This window comes from Coturnix japonica, chromosome 3 (assembly GCF_054131305.1).
Source record: "Coturnix japonica strain WE chromosome 3, WE-NBRP24, whole genome shotgun sequence".
Lineage (NCBI taxonomy): Eukaryota > Metazoa > Chordata > Aves > Galliformes > Phasianidae > Coturnix > Coturnix japonica.
Genome location: NC_140665.1, coordinates 6,814,882 through 6,835,743, shown reverse-complemented (window position 1 = coordinate 6,835,743; position 20,862 = coordinate 6,814,882). Strand labels below are relative to the sequence as shown.

Genomic DNA, 20,862 nt, shown 5'->3' with positions numbered 1-20,862 from the left:
AGAGAAAGTGCTTTGGTACAGTATCAGCTCATACAAGGCTTGTGCAGATGATTTATCAAAGACAACTTTTGTTATTATTTTTGCACAGAGACCATGCAGAAAGCACAGTTATGCTTTGACTTTTGGTTAGGTCTGTTGTACGCATTGTTCAGAGGGCTGGCACCAAACTGAGGTAGTGCACTTCTAAGGTTTAAGTGGGACTGAAATTCTCCTTATGAATTAGACTGACATTCTGCAAGTGGATTAAATTTTAACTTTAAAGCTTACAGTTGGAACTATTGTGCGTAGCTTGTACGTTATTGCCAAGTACTCCTTACCATCTGTTAGGTCAACTCTACTTCCTCCCATTACAAAGCAAGCACACGGTTCTTTAGATGGATTTGGGGTATGTCCTACTCAAAATGTATCCCCATTTTTTGCAGCTCTGCTCCAAATAAAATAAGTTCCCCAGTATTTCACATTCTTGTGTAGTTTCAGTGGTCCAAAACGTTGTGCTCACATTTTCAAACAAAAATCCTCCTTGGAGACACAGACAGCAAGAAAATATATTTTAATGCAATAAATTGAGAAAGAGTCATTCATGATGGGAAGTTTCTTGACGTCCAGAGTCAAGGCATTTCTGTCACAGCCACATTATTTTAACTGATATTTGATGTCTTGCATTTAACGTTTTATTCTAGCAGCTCAGATTCCCATCTTAAATTATTGTATATAATGTACATTTACATATCACTTAATGGCTAGCTTGATAATTACTTAATTAAGCCATCAGAAGACAATGTGTTCTCAATGAAGCAAATTATTTAGCTGATCTTTTCACGAGCAAGTGGAGAAAAACAACATTTTAACTTTTTTTTCTGTAATGAAATATTCCTAGTATTGAACATTGTAATTCAATTTGTAAGCCATGACCCCTCATAAACTGTTGTTATCACTCTGATTAATAAAGAGCCAATTTGCTGTTGCAGCTTCGTCACTTGGGAAATGATGAGGTTCACATCGTCTGGTCTGAACACAACAGGAACTACCGCAGGGGCATAATACCAACAGATTTTGGAGATGTTTTAATTGTTATTTATCCGATGAAGAATCACATGTTTTTCATAGAGATAATGAAGAAACCAGAGGTACGTTTTGAACGCCTTATTGAATCTGTCATATCTTCTGCTCAATTGACTGATAGTTAAAGCTCAGTGTTTTAGAGTTAGCTTTCACTTTCCATGCTAGAAATGCAAATAGCAATTAAAATATGCAGGTAATTTTATTATATTATGCTCAGTGCTTAAAGAACCACTTCAGAATTCTGAAACCACAGGATTTATTGTGCTTAGGGGTTTAAATCATGATGAATTTCCAAAGTGAGCCAGTAATAGCAAAACAATAGAGATTTAAACTCCACATTTGGTATTGATTCACGTCATAAGATGTATGTACTCCTGTACATAATAGCACTGTGCATAACCTCGCATATTGTCAAGACCCTAACCATAATCTGACTCAGTGGAGTAGAGTGGCCACTGAATATTCTTACATCAAGTGTTTGAGTTTGTGAGCCATTTAATTCATTGTTATGCAACCACACTTTAAGATATTTTTTTAAGTAGTGTATTTTGTTTCCCTGGAAAACATCAAGTGTCTGTGAGTCCATATCTATATATACATTACCCCTCTACCCTCCCCCCCCCCCAATCTATTAGCTGCTGGTGTATGTTGTATATAATTTATGAAAGTAATCATTGTGATAAATACCATTTTCCTTATGCAAGAGACACTGTTTGTTCAAGAAAGTAACCAGCTGTGGAAGAGTGCGTCCATCAGGTGTTAGATTCACAGTGTTGTTTCTAGATAGGGCTATTATACATTAGTAACTAGAGGCTTGCCAGTATACATTTCAAACGTGAAAGTCTTTTATATATTGGAATATTGGGTTACTTTTCTTTGCACTTGTTGAGTTCTGTAGTTTACTTCTCTAAATTTTTAACTCTGAGTCTTCCATAAGGAAATGTGGAGTTTAGCTCTATGAACATGCTTGAAAATTCACAGAATCAACCTGAGAAAGGCTGTGTCATCTTGTGTATTAGTCAAAGATACCCAACGGGCAGAAAGAATAATAGCTAACTGGAAATTTAGTGTTATCCCTACATTTAAAGTGCAAACCATTACAATGTAATAAAATTAATCCAGACATTTCCAGGGCAAGTGTGGCTGACCTTTTGTTCACCAGCTACTGACCCCAGGGTGAATGAAAGAGGCTTGCAGAGAGAAATGTCTGTTGTTTGGCTTCAGTCCCTGGTATTTAAATTGCATTCCCTAATCAAATGAAAAGGCTGTCCTCTCTATCAGGTTACAGAATCCATGGCAACATTTGGCCTTTTATATACATAATGTTAGCCTTTTTGTTTGCATCTAAGTAGAGACACCTGGAGCAATGTTAACATTAACCGATTTAGCATTAATAGCTTCATTATATAAGAATTTCTGATCAGATAGCTGTTACTTTTGTTATATTGCTTCAGCTTGTATTGTTTTCATTTTTTATCTCCCTGCTTGGCAACGGGGCAATGATTTGCAAATTTTTTTTGTCTTGATTAATTAAGCAATATAATTATCAGGAACCGTGATGCAGTCTTTGCTCGACAAAGCTTCTGAGGGAAGACAATAGTAAGTCTGTTAGTGTGAATGCATTCCACGCGTCACAGATGCATGAGGATATTCTGAACAATGAGACGAAAAGCTGCCTGCAAAAGAGGACAAAGAATGCCAGGCAGACTCTACACACTGCACATACCGCCAGGGACATACTGCGGGTTCCCTGGGACACAGATGCCTTGTTAGATTGCAGCTAGTCATCAGAGATTAATTCTCAGCCATTTGGTACAATAATTTACCCATTCCCCAGTCTTTTAACTAGTGCTGCTTGCTATAGAACTGAAGTCTTTGTGCTCAAAAGGTTTATTTAACCTTGCCTACTTTTACTGTTTGCAACAAAAATATATATATTTTTTTATCCTGGAAAATATTGAAGCAGGTGTTTGCAGTGTGGTGAATATTAATTTCTGGGCCGTGGATGACTTGCTTTGACATTTGTGGTAGCCTGCGAGCGAGAGGATTTACCCCTTGACTTCTTTTTTAGATTTAATTCCTTCCTATGCCTAATATATATACTTTTCTGTAACCATTTGAATCAGTTCTTTTCTTAAATATCTGGTTAAATGCTGGCCTGCAGGAAAAGTACTGAGTGGGGCATGTGTGCTCCTGTGCATTGAGTTCAGCTGTCCCCTTTCCCTTGTTACGGTGGGCTTTGTGTATGGAGGCTGATGATCTGTAGCATCCCATTGACTTCGATGACCCTGCTCTTGGTTCTGCTTCTGGTTACAACTCATCTTGCTTTGACAACATGAAATCATTCACACTCAATGAAAAGTTGCTTCCATCATTCGCACTGTTGCTCTCTTTTCCCATCAGAAAGCATGCACCAACTTAACTTTATGAAGAATTCTTGACAGAGCATGTGCTTGGGGACTCAGTTCTTCAAGTAAACTGGTTTGCTCCTTAGAAAAAAAAAGTGTTTAATTTCCCAAAAGTTATTTGTATATAATCAGATGCAGTTAACCAAGTGGAGTTCACAGTTGTACTTCACTCCCATTTTTGTTGCTCTTCTGCTTCCTTAGTGGTGGCAGTGCTGCGGCTGGGGGCCAACTGGGCCAAGCAGGGCTTCTCTACCCTTGTGCCCCACAAGCAGGCAGAGCAACCTGCAAGGTTCAGCAGGGGGGCTGGAGTGGGGAAAAGTGCAGTTTGTTTGAGAGCATCTATTTAACTTAACTGCTGAACTTTTTGTTTCAAGAGCTCTGACACATAGGAGGTAATCTTTGGGGGGGAAAAAATGTTGGAGAAGTTGCGTAGTGAAAGACTTCTAGAAATATGAGCATAGGTAAGTATTTACACACACACACATATACATGATGTACAAACAGAACACACTTTGTATGTATTTTCAGTGAATAAATACAGTAATCCTGTGTTAAGAGAATTAGCCACACTCCCTAGGGCTCCAGGTGTTTCTGAAGAGCTGAAACTAAGTCAAAAGTGCTTACAGTCGAAGAGAATGAGAATCAGTTTCTCAGTATTGTAGCATATGTACATGCTAATCTGACTTAGAATATCCAGCATTCATGTGTGCATATAGTTTTAGAACTAATACATACTTCACTTGCTTGTTCCTACTCATATAAAAATGCAGATTTACATTTTATCTCCTTTTATTGATACTTGAAAGATAGAATATATCTGTTGAAAAGCTTCACTTAGAAATGTTACTGCATTAGCTGGAGAAACTTGGTGCTGTGGAACATCATCACTTCCATGGCAAAGATTTTCTTCCTGTCACCTTTCTTTCCATCTGGCCAATTAGGAATGGTAGCACGATAAAATAAAGCAAAATGCCATGCAGAGGTTTTCATTAATCTTTTTTGTTTTTTGGAGGTGGGGGGAGGCAATATTTTAAGTAAAGGAATGACAAAATATCTGTGAGAAGACAGCTGTCATTTGCAGATGTTACATTAAATCCAAATTTCTTCTGTAATTCATTGCCACTTCTAATTAGAGGAATTCCCTCGATGCAGGGGATTTATATTATTCTCTTTGTCCATTTATTGAATGACTGTCACAGTCACCCACGAGCAGTTGCAGAAGAATAATGGAGGGTATTTATTTATGTGATAAGCCTCTGTACAGATGGAAAAAATCCATAGCTTAAATATTGGTAATTGCTGTTGGCTTCTGCTTGGATTTTTTTTTTTTCATTTTGAGTTTGTGATAGGGAAGTGAGTTTGACTACTTGTCAATAATGAAATTTCCTATGCAGTTAATGATTGTTTTTTCTCTGTTCTCGACATGGCAAAGCATGTTATACCTACCTAATTGCAGACGTTTTTTGCTTTTATAAAGTGTTTGGGCCTCTTTTCTCTTTCACCTAATGTTGCCATTGTCTGAAGAGCCATATGCCACCAAATGATGAGGCTCCCTTGGAAGTAACCCTGCAGTAACACAGCTCTCACATCTTGATACTGCCCGTGAGATGGACCCGTCGCCTCTGCTCACTGTGCCTATGGGGCACTGCCTCAAAGAGATGCCATCTCCTTGCATTTCCTGATCTTGGATCAGCTCAACGTTTTTCCTTTAGAAAAGTCTATGGAAGGAGCTCATAAAATAATGCCTGAAGCAAAAGCTCCTGCAAGTGGAGGATTCAGCCAGTGAATTAATGTCCTGCTGAGATGCAAGGCAGAAAACCTCTCTGAGTATGTGCTCCGAATGGAGCAATAACTTCCAATTCATCGGCAAATTTTGCTGATGTATGTAATAAGTTCATCTTGAATACGCTGTGAAATGTCCGAATGCACATCAAGCGTAATTACAAAAGATTAAAAACTTAAAAAAATAGGAGATGAGTATCATACCACAAATGTCAGTATGTAAAACAACGTGCTCTTACTGTTTCCTGGCACAATAGTTTAGTAGACTTTTATTGTGGCTCTGATACTTATTTTTCCAAACGTCAATAATCTGTATTTATATAATGCAAGATGCAACATGTTGTGCTAGCAAATGTGGCACGGCTGACTCAGAGCCGTCTTTCTGTCTGTGATTTACAAAGGAGACTGTGCAAACTATCGCTTGTAATGTAGCTGAACATCTGAAGTGCCTTGATCTGTTCAGGAGGAAGTCTTCTTGCCTCCCTCTCACCTCCATCAAGCAGCCTTGCGGTGAAAATCCCATGGGAATCGGGCATACTGTTTATTGTTTCTGTATGTCGTTTTGGAACTTGCTCCTGTGCTTCCTTGAGCTTTCCTCAGCTCAATTTCACATGTGCTGTTTTTATTGTGGGGTCTGCAGGTGCCGTTCTTTGGTCCTCTCTTCGATGGAGCCATCGTGACTGCAAAGCTGCTGCCAAGCCTTATATGTGCCACGTGCATCAATGCCAGCAGAGCCGTCAAATCACTTATCCCTCTCTACCAGAGCTTGTATCCTTTCCTGTTGATGATGCAATGTTCCCCTTGGTAGGGTTCTTCTGAATACTCTGCTGCTATGAGGTAAGCATTGGTGAAAATACTTACTGGAAAAGGTCAGAGCTTTCTGCGTGTCAAGTTATAAGAGTCATTCACACCCTGCTGCCATTCAGTGCTTAAAAAAGAAGATCACAAGGATGTTATTAGCAGCAGGCAAAGAAGTGGATTTGGACTTGCACTGATGCTTTGAACAGTAAGTAGTGATAATATTCCGTTTTCTTTCATGGTAGTAAAAGTTATCTACGGTATACATTAAGCTAATATACAGATGTCAGTTGTGTTCATATCTGGTATAAGACAGTAGTCCAGTTAACTTTACTAGGACCTGTTACATTAGTAAGACAGATGGGATTTGGCTTCTGAGACGGTTATTTTGGTTCCCTAATTCTATTTTCAATCACTTTCTGTAATTGGAGCTTTTCAGAATGCATTTTCTTACAGCAGCTGGAAGATAGCTAAGTGCTATCTCTTCTACAGGTTGTAACATAAACTTTTATATGATACACAAACTAACTGGAGTGTTCTTATGTGATATAGAGACTAACTGGTTTCACTGTAGTTATGATTTTCTCATAATGCCAATGCTATGCTAGAAATGTTTCATAGCTCGTTTTGTTAAGCATATTAGTTAGGTCAGTAACAGCGCTCACTTCACCTTGGTTTCTTTGGGGAAGTTTTTACTTGAGAATTGTTCTACTAGTATGAGTTTGAGAAAGAGTCTGGAAGTGCTTTGAGCTTTGAAACAATATTAATTACTTTTGAGATGCATATTTTTAAAACACAATATTTTCCAAATATTCTTTGTTTAAAAACATGCTGGGTTTTATCCCATACGTGCTGCAGGAAATTAAAAGTAGCACTGTAGTTAAATAAACTCATTTGGATTAACTTCATTATTTACCCATTTCATGTATGAAACAAAGCCAGTTGGTGGTTGTTGCATAAGCATTTGAACGCAGTACATCAGTTGAAAAGTCATGGCAGTATCTAACAGATGACTCAAAAAACAAAACTTGCCAGGTTTTCCACTTCTATTTAAGGAGAGAATTCTGGCTAATGCAGAATTCACCTTAATCCATCTGCTTGTTTAGGTAATTCCTAATAGTGAGATAATAGTGGTAAAATTATCATAAGAAACCGCGCTCATTAGAATGAAGAGACTAATGGCTTCTTCCAGTAATCCCACCACCAACCTCTGATTTCTGCATCCCACTCAGCTTTTGGCTTTCAGTGTTTTGTCACCGATCTGCTGTGCTCCCACTTTCCTGCAGGGTCCCCTTCTGGGCCTTTCATTGTCTGCAGTGAAACATGAGCAGCACGAACATGACAGCACATGCCACTTCTCAGCATATGTTTGAGATCTATCTGAAACCATATCTGTCCCCAGATTCTTTTTTGTATCTGCTTTTGTACCAATGACATCTGTAGTGGATCGACTGCTACATCTCTATTTGACGGATGAAATTGAAGGATTTCTGAAACAGGACAAAGATATCATAGTGGGAACGTCCCATTAGGATGGCACTGGAGTGATGTTCAGTCACTTTGTCGTACTGAGAAGGAAAATATCTCAAAGGTGAAATAACTTTAAAAAAATAATACCAAAGGGAGAAATAAGAAGCAGTAATTCTGGCAAAGGGAAGGGTGATGTATGGCAGCACTTGAGACATAACTTTTGTGGGGTCGCGTGCTGCTGGGTCTGGCAGCATCCTGTCAGTAGTGACAGCTGAAGTCACTTGCAGGGAAGTCCGCAAACTCTGGTTCCAGCTGCCCTTGTCAGAGGCTTTGAGGGAAGTGTAATCAGCCACAGAGATTAATTTGCATCTCAATTAGGAAAGAGTCAGGAGGAAGTGGTGAGGTCTGTTGCTGGAAGGTTGGGGAAGAAATCTCATCGGGCACAAAGGCTCTGAGCTGGGTGCTGCAGTGAGCAAAGGACAGCATCTGAATCCAGTTTCCATGGGGACCAGGACCACAGAGCTGCTTTGCACTGTAATCCCTTGGTCACGATGACACAAATTCCAGTATTGTACCCAAATACATTTTTCTGTTGGAAATACCTTTGAAAATGAGAACGGTAACTATGGCAGAACACACAAGGTTGTTTAGTCTGGTTTGTGTTTAGGGGGGGTTTAGGGGGGACTGGGTTTAGGTGAGTGTTTCTGTCTTATGGAATTCATTAGGGTGAGAGAAATATTCATTAAAAAATAATTAACTATACTTAAACTTTTGTTTAAGGCTGTTCTGGCTACATGTTCTTTGTGTGTGTCAAATGACGTGTGATGGCATTGCAGGCAGGCTGCAAGCAGCGTAGTTGCACATAGCTGTGTTGTCTTGAATGCTTAAAGCTCAATTTTCTCTGCCACTGCTGTAATGTTTACATGTTAATGGATGGTTGTACATTAGTATATGTTCAAAATAATCATTTTTTCAGGGGTGCATTCAGTCTTGGTGCACTGAAGCATTGAGGCTGAACAGCCGCAGGCCAAACTAATTGGTGCTCTCACTATCCTTAAGTAACTGTTGAGTGCAAGGTAATGTGTTTCAGCAGCTTCACCAGGCTGCTTTTTCAGGCAACAATTGTTACTCTGAATATGTTTGTGTATTTTATGGAAATCACAAACAGGAAGGTGGAAACACCAAAAAGTAATACTTCAGCTTTCCTTAAATTAGAGGATGGTTATGTGTCTATTTGTCTATATTACTGTCATCTGAGCAGAGTAAATGATGTCAGTAAAGCCTTGGCTGCACCAAATGGATGCCTCGAGTTTCTGATGGAAGCTAGGTGGTGATCTGCAGGACCAGATCATGTTATTGCAACGACATTACAGCATCCGGAGACAGGAGAGAAGCAACAAGTACTGAGGCAGAACACTGAGATTTTGTCACTTGCAGTGCAGTGAGTGAGAATGCATGCCTGGGATGGAAGGCAGACTGCTCAGGCAAATGTAGCTGGAAGAGGTAACAGCTGGTTGCAGCCAAGTGATTGGTCTGTTGATTTGTCTGCTTTTTCTTTCCCATCTAACACATTTCTTAGTAATGATGGCATTGAAGACCCTACTTTCTTATTCCCTGTTTTCATAATAATGATTATAATAGTAAGAATTGTGCAGACTTCAAAGTAAGAGAGCTGTTCTTCAGATCCCATTGGCTAAAAGACTGTAGCAGACCTGGTGCATCCTCACTTGAAAGAAAAGCTTGGCAGAGCTTGATAAATGGTCACAGCAATACAGACGTTGGTGGATTGCTGTCACAGTGGGTGAGGTCTGTGAGGCAGACCTGTGTGCTAGAATGTAAACGTGCACATCCTTCTTTTCACTCTTCTCCAAAGTAGTGTTTCTTTTTAATTGAATAAATAACATTGTCTTTTGATTCCTGGGTTTTTTCATACTCTGATATAGCATCTTGATTAGGGTATGGTGTTGACATCCTCTCTGGGGAAAGAAGAAACAACTCACGGTAGGGGGGACATGCAGACTCATCTGCTCATTTTCTATCAAAACAATGTTTCAGGTAGCTAGGAAAGTGTTCTTGGAGATGTAATCCTAGCAGGAACAGCTAATATAAGCTGTGCTGCTTTAGCTTTCTTTCATCAATAGAATTCCATTCTATTCCAAATATACTTAGTCTGGCAAGCAGGAAAAAAAAAACCATCACAATTGCAGGTTGAGATACTGTTTCCAAAGTTGTTTGCTTTCGTTGTTGATGTTGCTGTTCAGTCAAAGAGGAAAATCTGAAAGAGACGTCAATTCTTGCTTAGTTTACCTTGGGTGTCCTCAGTGCTTTGCTGCGATGTAACACATCTGTGCCTTAGTGCATCTGTGCAGCAGACGCCGGCCGTGTCTGTGCACTACAACAAACAAAAAGCGCTAGGAGGATGCATATGCTTTACATAGTATCCGAGCACTGGATGTCACCATTTCCCTGCTTAAGATTTGCAACCCTATGGGCCACGAGAAAACAGCCTATATTTTGGAGAGGTAATTTGCTGTGTGAATGACTCGTAAAGGTTTATGCACTGTGGTGAGTGTGGCATGCCTGCTTACACACACCAAGTGAGCAGCTCATGAGGACCAAATCAAAGACCATCTAAATATGTAGTAATAACAAAAAAGCCCCACAACTTTAACTCCTTACACTGTATCCGGATATGAACACATCCAATATATGTGAATATCTAGAATCAAGCCTAAGAGAAGATCATCAGCTTTGACTTCACAGTGGATTGCTTCTGTTGGCTTAAACCAGTTTATGATTAACTTAACGTACAGCGATCGGTCTGAGTGGTCAGGCTAAAGAAGAACTGTGTGCTGTGACTGAGTCAGCTGTGTAAATGACTGTCATTTTTTTAGGCACGTGTATTGCAAGGTGTCTGAAAAGATGTTTTGTGCACTTTTCAGACTGTGTTTTGCTGAGTTATATTCTGGTTATAAAGAGGTGTTTGATTGCACCGTGGAAGTGAAATGGAAAGCCTGCTGATCTTTTTAGAGAGGAGTTCATCATTTGTACCCCTTCTTCCATCTAAAGAAGTCATGCCCTTGGGCTATGTAGATGCTGCTAGAAATGACTATGAAATTCTAAAGCATGTGTCACGGGAGCTGTGACAATTTATATGACACGGCATCTGACAGTTTTCTGCCCAAATGATGGCTTCTGGCTCGCAGGCAGATCCGTGGCCTCTCTTGCACTGCTTTGTCTGGAGAGCAACGTGCTTGCCGTGCTGCTGGTCCCCAGGCCTGGGCTGGCAGAAGCGCGCAGACCCCTCGGAGCGGTGCCGATCGATAACCGACTGCCTCCCTCCTCTGCCTCCTCTGCTCACAGCGCAGCCTTCTCCGGGCAGCGATCGATGCCTCTAATCTGCCGCAGCCTGTAATAAGTCATGCGAGGCAAAGCTTTTAGGTGGCATTACATGGGATTGTGGAGGCGGCTCTTCAGCTCTTATTCATAGTGCTCTTCATAGACTCGCAGAGAAATCTACTGCAGCTCACTTGTGAATATCGAAGGAGTGCATAATGCTTCCGCAGGCCTGAACTTGGCGCGCTCCGTGGTGACATATGGACACAACAGGTTTAAGGTCCTGTATTTCTGTGTATGCATCTTACATACCCATCCCTGCTCGTGTTCCCTTGTAACGCACGCATCGTCTTGCATCCACATCGCTGCTATCTGCTTGTTTCCTTCATTTCACAGGAGGGATGGGAGGCGGTAGTGAAGGTCGCGTGGTGTGTAAGGAGTTGATTGAAAAGTGAGTTGAGCTCTAGACAGTGCAAGAAAATGCTAGCTTTATTCACGGGACATGTATTGCAGTGAGAACTCAGGCCATCCCAGCTTTTTATCTGCCAAGTGATTTGATGAAGGGTCCTAAAAAAAGGGCCTGCGATTAAGCGACATCATGTTCTTTAAAGTAAAAGAATGAATTCAGTGTGTCAGAAACAAGAAAAGTGAACTTTGGATGTCTTAAATGATGTACTCATACAGCCATTGAAAGCCACAAAAGTACACAGCTACGTCCCCACTAAGGACTGGAGAGTCAGGGGTCTTTCTTTAGGCAGTAGAGCAGTGGGTGGTGATGTAGTGGAACAGGTTGCCCAAGGAGGCTGTGGATGAATCCACATTCAAGGCCAGGCTGGATGTGGCTCTGGGCAGCCTGGGTTGGTGGTTGGCGACCCTGCACATAACAGGGGGTTGGAACTATGTGATCATTGTGGTCTTTTCCAACCCAGGCCATTCTCTGAGTGTGATTCTCTTCGTGTGGTGACAGCAGCTGAAATGGATAGGTTTAGGCAAACACTTCTATTTAAACTTAGGGCTTTTTTCCGGTGCATGCAGATGAACTGTTTTAAGTTGCGTTTTCAAACTAAGCGGTGCTGATTTGGCTGTTCCTCCCCTGTTAAGTTCATGAGGATTTACGTGGCTGTAATTTCCTCTGCACCTTTTAATACGTCGTTCCCTAGTGCTCACCTTGGGGTATCTTTGTTCACCTTTCGGTGTGGCCGGGAGGAGCAGGGCAGAGGGTCCCAGGCTGCGCAGGATGCGTGCCGCTGCCGCTCGGCTTTGTGCACGCTCATTAGCATGCTGGCTGGGCGCCGGCGCTGCCTTTGCTCGCTCGGCGAGCTCCGCTAGCTTACCAGCTGTTCCTGCTGCTCGCGACAATGTCCGGCGTGTCCGGATCACCGGGTTCCTGCGCCCGCCGCCGCGCACAGACAGCCTTTCCGCTGGGGATGCCCACGTGGCCGCCCGGCAGCAGCGGCAGCGCATAAAGTAGCAGGGCCCTCGCATGGCATATGGTGTCTGGATTCATACGAGATGCAAAACTATTCTGCCGCTAATGCACAATGACTCATAGCATTGCTAATTTTTCTAACAAAAGCCCACTTCCACACCCACACTTTTAACCCCTCGGGCTAAAAAGCCTCCTCTTTAGTTTCAAAGCCTTGGAAATGTAAGGAGGTGGCTTCTGGATCAATAAATGAAACCCTGTATTTATTTAAAGCATATGCAGGTCCTAACGGTTATTTTGAAATGCTGTAGAATGCTGCTCTCAAAACGCTTCTCTGACATGCAGGGATCTTCTTTTTGTTCTAAAGGGAGTTTTTTATCCTTTGGTACTTACATAGTACAGCAGTAGCCAGAACTCGGCTGGGATAATAAAAAGTCATTCTCAACTCAGAAAGAATCAATGTCCAGCAGTCACGTATTGCAGCGTGAGTTACCCTATTTGCTATCATTGCAAATAGCTTTTAATATCTCACCGTGTTTCCCTTACACTGTCTATTTGGGAAGGAAAATAACTTGCTTTCCAACTAGAGGGAGCTGCTGGTCCCGCTCGTGCTCATTCTTAGCCCTCTAGACTAATTCCTTTGTGCAGAACGTCCGACGATCGTTTCTGCATTTTAATAAAATTATGTGGAATTACCCTGAGTAATATTAAGAAGACAGGTCTTAATTTTTACCCTGTGATCATCCCATTAAACCACAAAACTCAGAGCAAACTAAAGCACGTACAGCTTGCATGGCACATGGGTACTCCGTGTGAATGTGAAATTATATGTAGGTCATGAGAAGACTCGTTAGAGGAGACTGAAAAGCTTGGGCTTCTCTACTTTTGTTACTAGACACAAAGCCCAGCAGAGGCACGTGTGGTGGGGCAGGAAGCCCTGCGCTGCTCTGTCACAACAAAAGAACAAAGGGATGCAGGAGGAGGTATGGAGATGGCCTCACCCCAGATGGACTAACTCCTTATGCTTGGAGAAGTTGCTCCTGTGTGGGATGCTACTTGTAAGGAGAGTCCTGGCCAAAGCACTCCCACCTGGCACTAGGAGCTACAGGGGGGTAAGGTCCAAATGCTGGCCTGCTATGGGCACGTGATGGCCACTCACCATTCCCAAAGCTCTGTTGCCAACTTTAGAGCCTCAGTCTCCATTCCTCGGGGCAGTCTGGAGTCTTTGAGATGTGTGTGTGCATCTTCATGGGTTGCAGGGTACGAGCCACCAGCTGGAAGTGCATCTGGGCATCCTCAATAGACACACACCCAACTGCACAGGAACTCGCATTATATACAATCTCCAAAGTATTCTTGTCATCTTTTTGTCTAATTTTTCCTGTTTTTCCAAAGAAAACTTGTTTCTCATGAGCTATACATGCTGTAATTCAAAAGTTAAGAAACTCTCTATAGGAAGAAAATGAAGTGTAGCTTTGAATCTTTCTACTTGGTTGGAATCTTTTTAATGGTTTTGTTTCTCTCTTAGCAAAAGTGGGCTTCCAAATTCAGTGCTGACCACACTGAGGAGGTGAGACTGGATCTCCCCCAGGCCTCCCTGCAGCCTGCTGTTCCTATAAACCTGACATTCAGAAAATGAGGTCCATGATGTAAATGGCTGTTTTGCAAATGCTCTTGTAACGGGCATCACTGTAATCCAGTATCCCTTAAAGAAAGATCTTCCTTCTATGTGCAGTCAAAAAAGTTGTGAAATATCCTGTTACTGGAGACGTTTTTGTTAGGTTGGGGATGAAAGCTTGGAGGCAGCAACAGAAAGGAATAGGAGAAAGATGCTTTTCTATTCTGGGCTCATTGGCATGTTCACCTTCATGTTTCCTTTCCTCAATATCATCTTTTCATGTATATTTTAAAGTAACTGTAGTTGCCTTATAATTGTTAATAATTTCTTGAATCTAATGCTAAGCATCTAATAAGCATACAGCATTTTCTGTTTAAAAAAAAGAAAGAATTTTGAGTTCATTTTCAGTGTTTTAGTCCTGTCTCTAAGTTGGCCTGGACCAATTAGGTGTCTTTTAGAAGCCCTAACGTCTGCTGCACAGCTGCATTTATCAGTACCACTTCAGGATATCCATCTTGTTCCTTGTCAGTCTTTAACAATGTGGACGATGTTCAAAACCTTTCTAGTCTACAGTCTGTTGGCTTTGTAGGCATTCCCCTGCCCACCTTTCAGTAGTGCCGTTTCCATAGCAGTGATTTCACTTAGAATTGTTTGCATTATCACTGAACCAAGCCTGGAGTTTGCTCAGCTTTTTGTTGCTATTAAGCTGTGATGCCAGAAATGCAGCATCATGAAAGTGAAGTCATTAAAATACATCACATAAACTCAAGTGTTTTACTTTTTTCTCAAGCTGAAAGATCTTACCTTAATTCATATCATACCTGTGACTAATGAGCTTCCTGGTATTGGAAGTTGGCTTCTGGAGTGTTCGGGTGCTGTGCTCCCAGAGCAGCACTGTTAAGGTGATGGAAGGATGGAAGCACTGAGAAGGTTATCACAGAGCCTGTTCCTTAGGGGAGCGAGCACTGAAGCTGGTACGTGGATGTTTTGCACATCACAAGCCAACTCCTCCCCTCACTCTGAATGTCTGTCCCCATCCCAGCCTTCCTCTCCCCAGCACCTGGCACAGCTGGGACACTGGGCTCTGACATTGCTGTTTCCCAGCGCAGCTCCAGGGGTAAGAAACAGAAGGGGCTGCGATCTGTTTTCTGTCCTTAGCTGTTAAATATGTTCTGTTTTCTGTCCTTAACTGCTACATAGAACTCCACGTGATTGTAAAGGTTTGGCACTACAGAAACAGCTGCTGCACCGCACCTAGCAGCTTTGAATAACCTCACCCCGGTGTTCCAGGTACCTGCTGATAGTTGTCTCATCACCCTGGTTTTAGGCAGGTTGTTTACCTGCCGTTTGACATCCTCATTTCACCATTAAGATAAAAAGACACACCAGTGTCTTTATTTTCAGTAATGTGCTTAATGTGTGACAGAAGATTCCTGCTCCCTTCGTTTCCTTAGCCAGTTATTTTTCAGAGCGTTGCCTGGTTTGCTTTCCTTCTGCTCACCCATTCGGTGCTGTCCTGCCCTGCACTTTGCTCAGCACTTCTCCAGACCTAAGAGAATGGTTGTAGAACCCTTGGAATTAAAGCAGCTGACACGTCTGTGGGGTTGGCAGCAGGGAGGAATTGTTCAGATCCATCTTTTAAAGCAGAAACATTTTCCTGATTAGCTTTTGCAGAGCCTGCTGCTTTTTGTGCTCCTGTGTTTTATGACTTGTTGCCATGATAATTCAGCTCATCTTACAGGTTTCTCTAATTGTGATTGATGTGTAATCATTCATTTTATTGAACCTCATTAAGGTCTGCAAACCTCTGTACCAACTTACAGTAATTAGAGCCCAGATAGCCATTCCATCTGTTCACAAGCGCTGTTTAATTAATGAACTTTTAACGTGTTCTTTGCCTTGTAAAAGCTCTTAGCATTCTCAAGTTGTTGAATAGGGTAGGATTTGCATGCCAGCATTTCCTTTTTTTTTTTTTTAATACCACAGCAACGTGCATTTTGGAATCCCAGAAGTCAACACACAAGGTCCTTGGATCTCATGAAGCAGAGGAGAGAGATTTTACTTGTGGTGTAATTCTTTAGGGATCAGTTACAACCCCTGCAATACAGGCACTACAAATAAAAAGCTCATGTGGACTTTATCATCCTTTTTAATGCCCAGGACAATGATTTTTAATCTTCCTTCATACTGAAGAAGGTATACAGAGAGCAAGTAAACAGAATGTTATGTTTTCCTTGTGTTTAGCGCTTTATGGAAGAAAATGAGAAATACAGTGTGTGCAGACACACATTTTCTTCCCCTTGTGTTTCGTCTTTTTGTTGCATTTAAAGCACCAGGACCGAGACAGCTTTGTTACTTTTTTGTACTAGCCAGTATAATGAGATTTTCGGGCTGAGTGGATCTGCCAGTGCTGCTGGAGGTATCACAGGGACTGTGGTAATAATGGTCCAGAGCAGCAAAGAATGAGAAAGCAGTAGGACAGAAATTCCTAAATGCTTGGGGTGTTTCTGCCGCGCTATCTGGCTGTGCAGGACGTGGTGAGGCAGTGATTTATGTAGAAGGAACAAACGGTTTTTAAAGATGGAAGTAAATTTCTGCTCCCTGGACAGAGAGAAAAGGCTGCATTTCAAGTGACAAGGATTTTTAGGAAGAGCAGTGCTAGAAGATGGACATGAAGAAAGCGTAGGCGAATAGCTGTACTAAATTAGGACATCAGCTTACTCTCACGAGTAACTTTGGAGCTCGAGTAATTAGTAGGAGAGAAAAAAGAGCACCTTTTCTTGTATTCCTGGCCCACTGCTGGCTCTTCTCTATCATACAGCATTGTAGTTCTGTGGTTGGGCTTTGCCTTGAATATTCGGGACGAGAATGAAGTCATACCGCTCAACTCTCAGAATCCCTTTCAGCATCCCAGGGCAGGCCATCTGTCTGGGCCAGGCCCTCTGTTCTCCTGCAGCACGCATTTCAGCCAGTGCTTTGAGTGAGACCGTGCCCTTGAGAAGGAAAACATGAAGTGAAACAGAAGCCTGGGGCATGGGGCTGCAGCTGCAGTGTTTGGAAAAGCAGGCTGCATCGCCTGCCTTCTAATTTCACAAGTTGGTTTTTTGGTTTATTTGTGGGTTGGGATTTTTTCTGGTTTATCTTCATCACAGATGAATGTCTAAGATGGGGAAAAGGCAACCTTTGCTATTTTGCTAGAGTTCCCAGCCATGCTGATCTTTTGCTGTGGGTTTTCTTTGAGTTACCATCCTCTTTTGGACCAGCCTCAGCTGAACACTGAGTGTTTCCAAGATCACAAAAGAGAACGCTCCCAAACAGTGAGCTTTAAATTCCCTCTCAGGACTTTGGCGTATCTGTGAGAAAAATGATTTCTCCCAGATCTCTTGGGAAGCGTGTACTTTTTGCTTAGGAATATGTTGATTTGTGCCAAGGATCGGGTCTGAGCTCCTCTGGCTCAGCCTTTTCCATTTGCGCTGTTGCCTAAGTTGAGTGTTGTGATTTATTTGGCTTGTTCTGAGACATCATTCCAATGGCTGCGATTGAGTCACAACCCAATGAATTAAATGTTTTTGTGTTTTTTTAGAGAGGGGAGGAACAAATTCACTCATCATGTGCATTTAGCAAGGCTTGCTTGTAAAGCCGTGGCATTCCTTTACAAGCACTTATTTAGGAGGATGCAGTTCTGTCTACAGGAAGAAGAAAGCTCTGGGATATAGTCGCCGTGCTCTCTGCAAGCATATGAGCCCAGCAGTTCAGCCAGTGGTCTGCAGGGAAAATAACTGCATGGATGACCTTGGTGAAATTTCAGCAGTAATCAGAGCATCCTGGTGAAGAAAGGAGCTAAGAAAATCCAGCCTTTGGCTTGTTTGGCTTGTCCCCCTGGTTCCTCTCCAGGCAAGTGCTGATCTGTGTGGCTGTGGGGAGAAGAGCAAAGGGCAAAAATCACTGAGCTTACTGCAGTGGGATGAGTGTGATTAGTGTGAATGTGTTCTGCATGCATGTTCGAGCAGTATTGCCTTTCAAACATGTAAACACAAGTCCTGCTCTGCCCTTAACTAAATAGAAGTGCTAATTAAGTGAATTACATTTAAGGCTGTTCTATGGTGGGTAACCGATTTTAAATAATAGACATTTAGTTGAAGACTTTAATATCGCTTGTATTCCTTTCGCTAGAAGATGCCTTAGATTGTTTTGTAACTGAGCATGTAAGGATTTCTAACGTTCTGTCAGTGTCTGTCACCTATGAAAAGTGTTTTTATGTGATTTAGGTTTATTAAGAGAGACAAGAAAGAGGCTGTTCTCTCGCTAGTTAAATATTATTGCTTGTTAATCCGTATTTTCAAAGTTCAAAGGCTGCACTAGCATGTCCCTTCTGTGTTCTTGTCGCTGTTGGTAAAGATGTCCTCGTATCAAGCATTCACATTTGTGTGAGAAATAGAATTCAGCTCAGTCCGTGCATAGATTGTCAGAAAGATTAAAGTGTGTGCATCGCGCAATTTTTCTTCTTTCAGCACAGGGCCTTTGATGTGCTAATGTTCACCCTCTCTCTTTTCATTCAGAAGTGCTGGTCATTGTTTTGAGCTGCTGCCTCATATAGGCGGATTCTAATACCCTGGTAGCCAAACCTTGCTCAATGTAGCAGAATATAAATATGCAGTAATATCGATGGCATTATATGCTGGGATCAGATAACAGTGTGCCTGCTCAGATAAATACCAAGGCGAAGCCAGGCCATTTATCGAAAATAGATGTTACAGAAAACCCAAATGTTTAATTGTAAGTAATCCATGTAGGTGGCAGTGTTACTGCTGTTCTACTGAGTCATAGAATCCGGGCTGAAAATAATAATAAGAAAAAAGCTTGGTTTTTGGTGGTGTCATGTGCACTCTTAAGTCCGTTACAATAACTCTTGAAGACAAGACCATTGTGTATTTCCAAAGTTAATTAGCAAGTGAAATTATTTGGACGTGCTAGTTGTGTTGTGGTGGATGTTTTCCAGCAAAGAGCTGAGGTTTTGCAGGCTGCTCGCAGGGCCAACTCGCACCTCACATAGCAGGGGATGGCTGCAGGTCACGGCATGGGCATCCCAACACACCTACATGGAGAAACAGTGCTTTTAGCTACTCTTACGTCTGCCGAAATATTGATTCTTCTTATGTTATTGACTGCTCAGAAATAGTTGGCTGAATGCCCCTTGAAGATAAATATGGGAAGTGTTAGTGTGTAATTGTGCGGGAATGATTTCAGCAGTAACCATGCTTGGTGCAAGGCAGAGTGGAGGACAACGGAGAGATAAAAACTTTCTTTACTAAAACTGGGGGAAACGCGGTGGTTGAGTTTTAAGAGGGTAAGCTAAATAAGCGCAAAGGATCCTCTGCAGATGGATTCCATAGAAAATCACCTATTGCTCTCAGTAGCTTCTGCATCCACATTCAGAACTGTTGTGTTTCTCAAGCAGTAAAGAACTGTAGCTTTGAAGAAGGTGTGATGATAAAAGTAAGCTGCAAACCGAGTGGTAAGCTTGGAAATGTTCGAAAGTATTTCTTGCGCAGTTTCACTTATTTTAATTAAAACTGAAATTTTAATTAAAAGGTGCTAGTAATTGCAGCGTATGGCTCGGCAGGTATTTAACTGATAAAGTGGAGGCTTAACAAAAACTGGAGAGCTAAGTTGAGTCCAGAAAAATATGCCATAAACCTGATCTTGAAATATTCAGTGTTTTCTTGCTGCACTGTGGCGCTGGCCTTGCTCTCCTTCCCTGTTTACTCCACCTGCTTTGATGCTTCATTACCAGTTTATCCTCTGCTCTCCCCCTTTCTCGTTTGGATCCCCATCATCTCCTCTTAAAGCTGCTATGACTCAGCAGTGAGGGACTTCAAAGGCATCAGAAGGTCAACTTAAAGGGTGCTGTCTTGAAGAAGTAAGTGTTAATATTCAGAAAACAACGTGGTTTAATGAAAACTGGGAACAAAAAGAAAACGTGCTGGCTTTTTCCTCAACCCTGTGGCAGCGATGAGGACTGGGGAACCTGAACACTGCCAAAAGCTTTCCTCTTTGTACCCTGAAAGGAAAAAAAAAAAAGGAAGGAAAAATACTTTTCTCCATCAGCAGTGATTCAGCTGGGCATCCGGCAGCCCTGCCTGCTGGTTTGTGTCGCCTGGAGCGAGCTGTGTCCAAAGGGCTGGCAGGAAGCAGATGGACTCGGCTGCGCTGAGCAGAGCTCGGCTCTTTCGCTGGGGCTGCTGTGTGCTTTCAGATGGCCTTGGGGGAATGGCTCCGAAGCGGCACGCTTGTCAGCAGTGCTCATCCTGCACGCTGCCAGCTTGCAGAGGGGAGCAGGAGTCACTTCCCACTCCGTATCGTAGCCTCTTCCACAGCAGAACTGGCTCACTTGTTCACCTTCTCAAATCAGATTAATTTTCCATTTTAACAAAGTGCTGTCATTGTGGGAATCAGCTTCTAATCTCATCGCGGTAGAAACGCACACTCCATAACCCAGGCACCTTGGTGATGGGCAGGAGCACGAAGCCTCTGCCTCTGCCAGAGCCTCGCTACCTTTACAGCAGAACTGCTGACATTTTCCCCTGTATATTTGTTCAATCCTGTTCTGAGTTCCTGGGCAGCTTTGCACTGGAGATGATTGCCCCCCCCCCCCCCTCCCCTGTACCCTGTGATGTTTCTCTTCCGTACCCCACACTTGAATTTAGAATGTGGTTGTTTCAATGCTCCATCGTACAGTTCAATCATTAACTCATTTTTTTGCTCCATAAATGAACATGACGGTAAGCCACTGTGGCAGACTGCACTTACTTAAAACCCATTGGGGGTGAAAATTGTCCTAGAGACAATGGAACATTTTAGGAGGAATTAGCAGCAGTGAAGCTGTCGTATGGGTTTGCCCCTTTGTGAAGGAGTCCCTTATGTTTTTGGTTTTGCTTCTTCCCCCACCCACGCCTCCCACA

At 42.3% G+C, this 20,862-nt stretch overlaps 1 protein-coding gene across 12 annotated transcripts in view; it reads left to right on the top strand.

The window, feature by feature from the left end:
• The window catches only part of RALGAPA2 (Ral GTPase activating protein catalytic subunit alpha 2), a 107,313-nt gene that overhangs the window by 66,068 nt on the left and 20,383 nt on the right, over nt 1-20,862 (top strand). For all 12 annotated transcript variants that reach the window (XM_085542461.1, XM_085542459.1, XM_085542463.1 and 9 more), the window contains 2 exons: nt 969-1,127; nt 5,893-6,020. In XM_085542461.1, the coding sequence (XP_085398587.1) occupies nt 969-1,127; nt 5,893-6,020 (287 nt within the window). The remainder of the gene's footprint in view (nt 1-968; nt 1,128-5,892; nt 6,021-20,862) is intronic.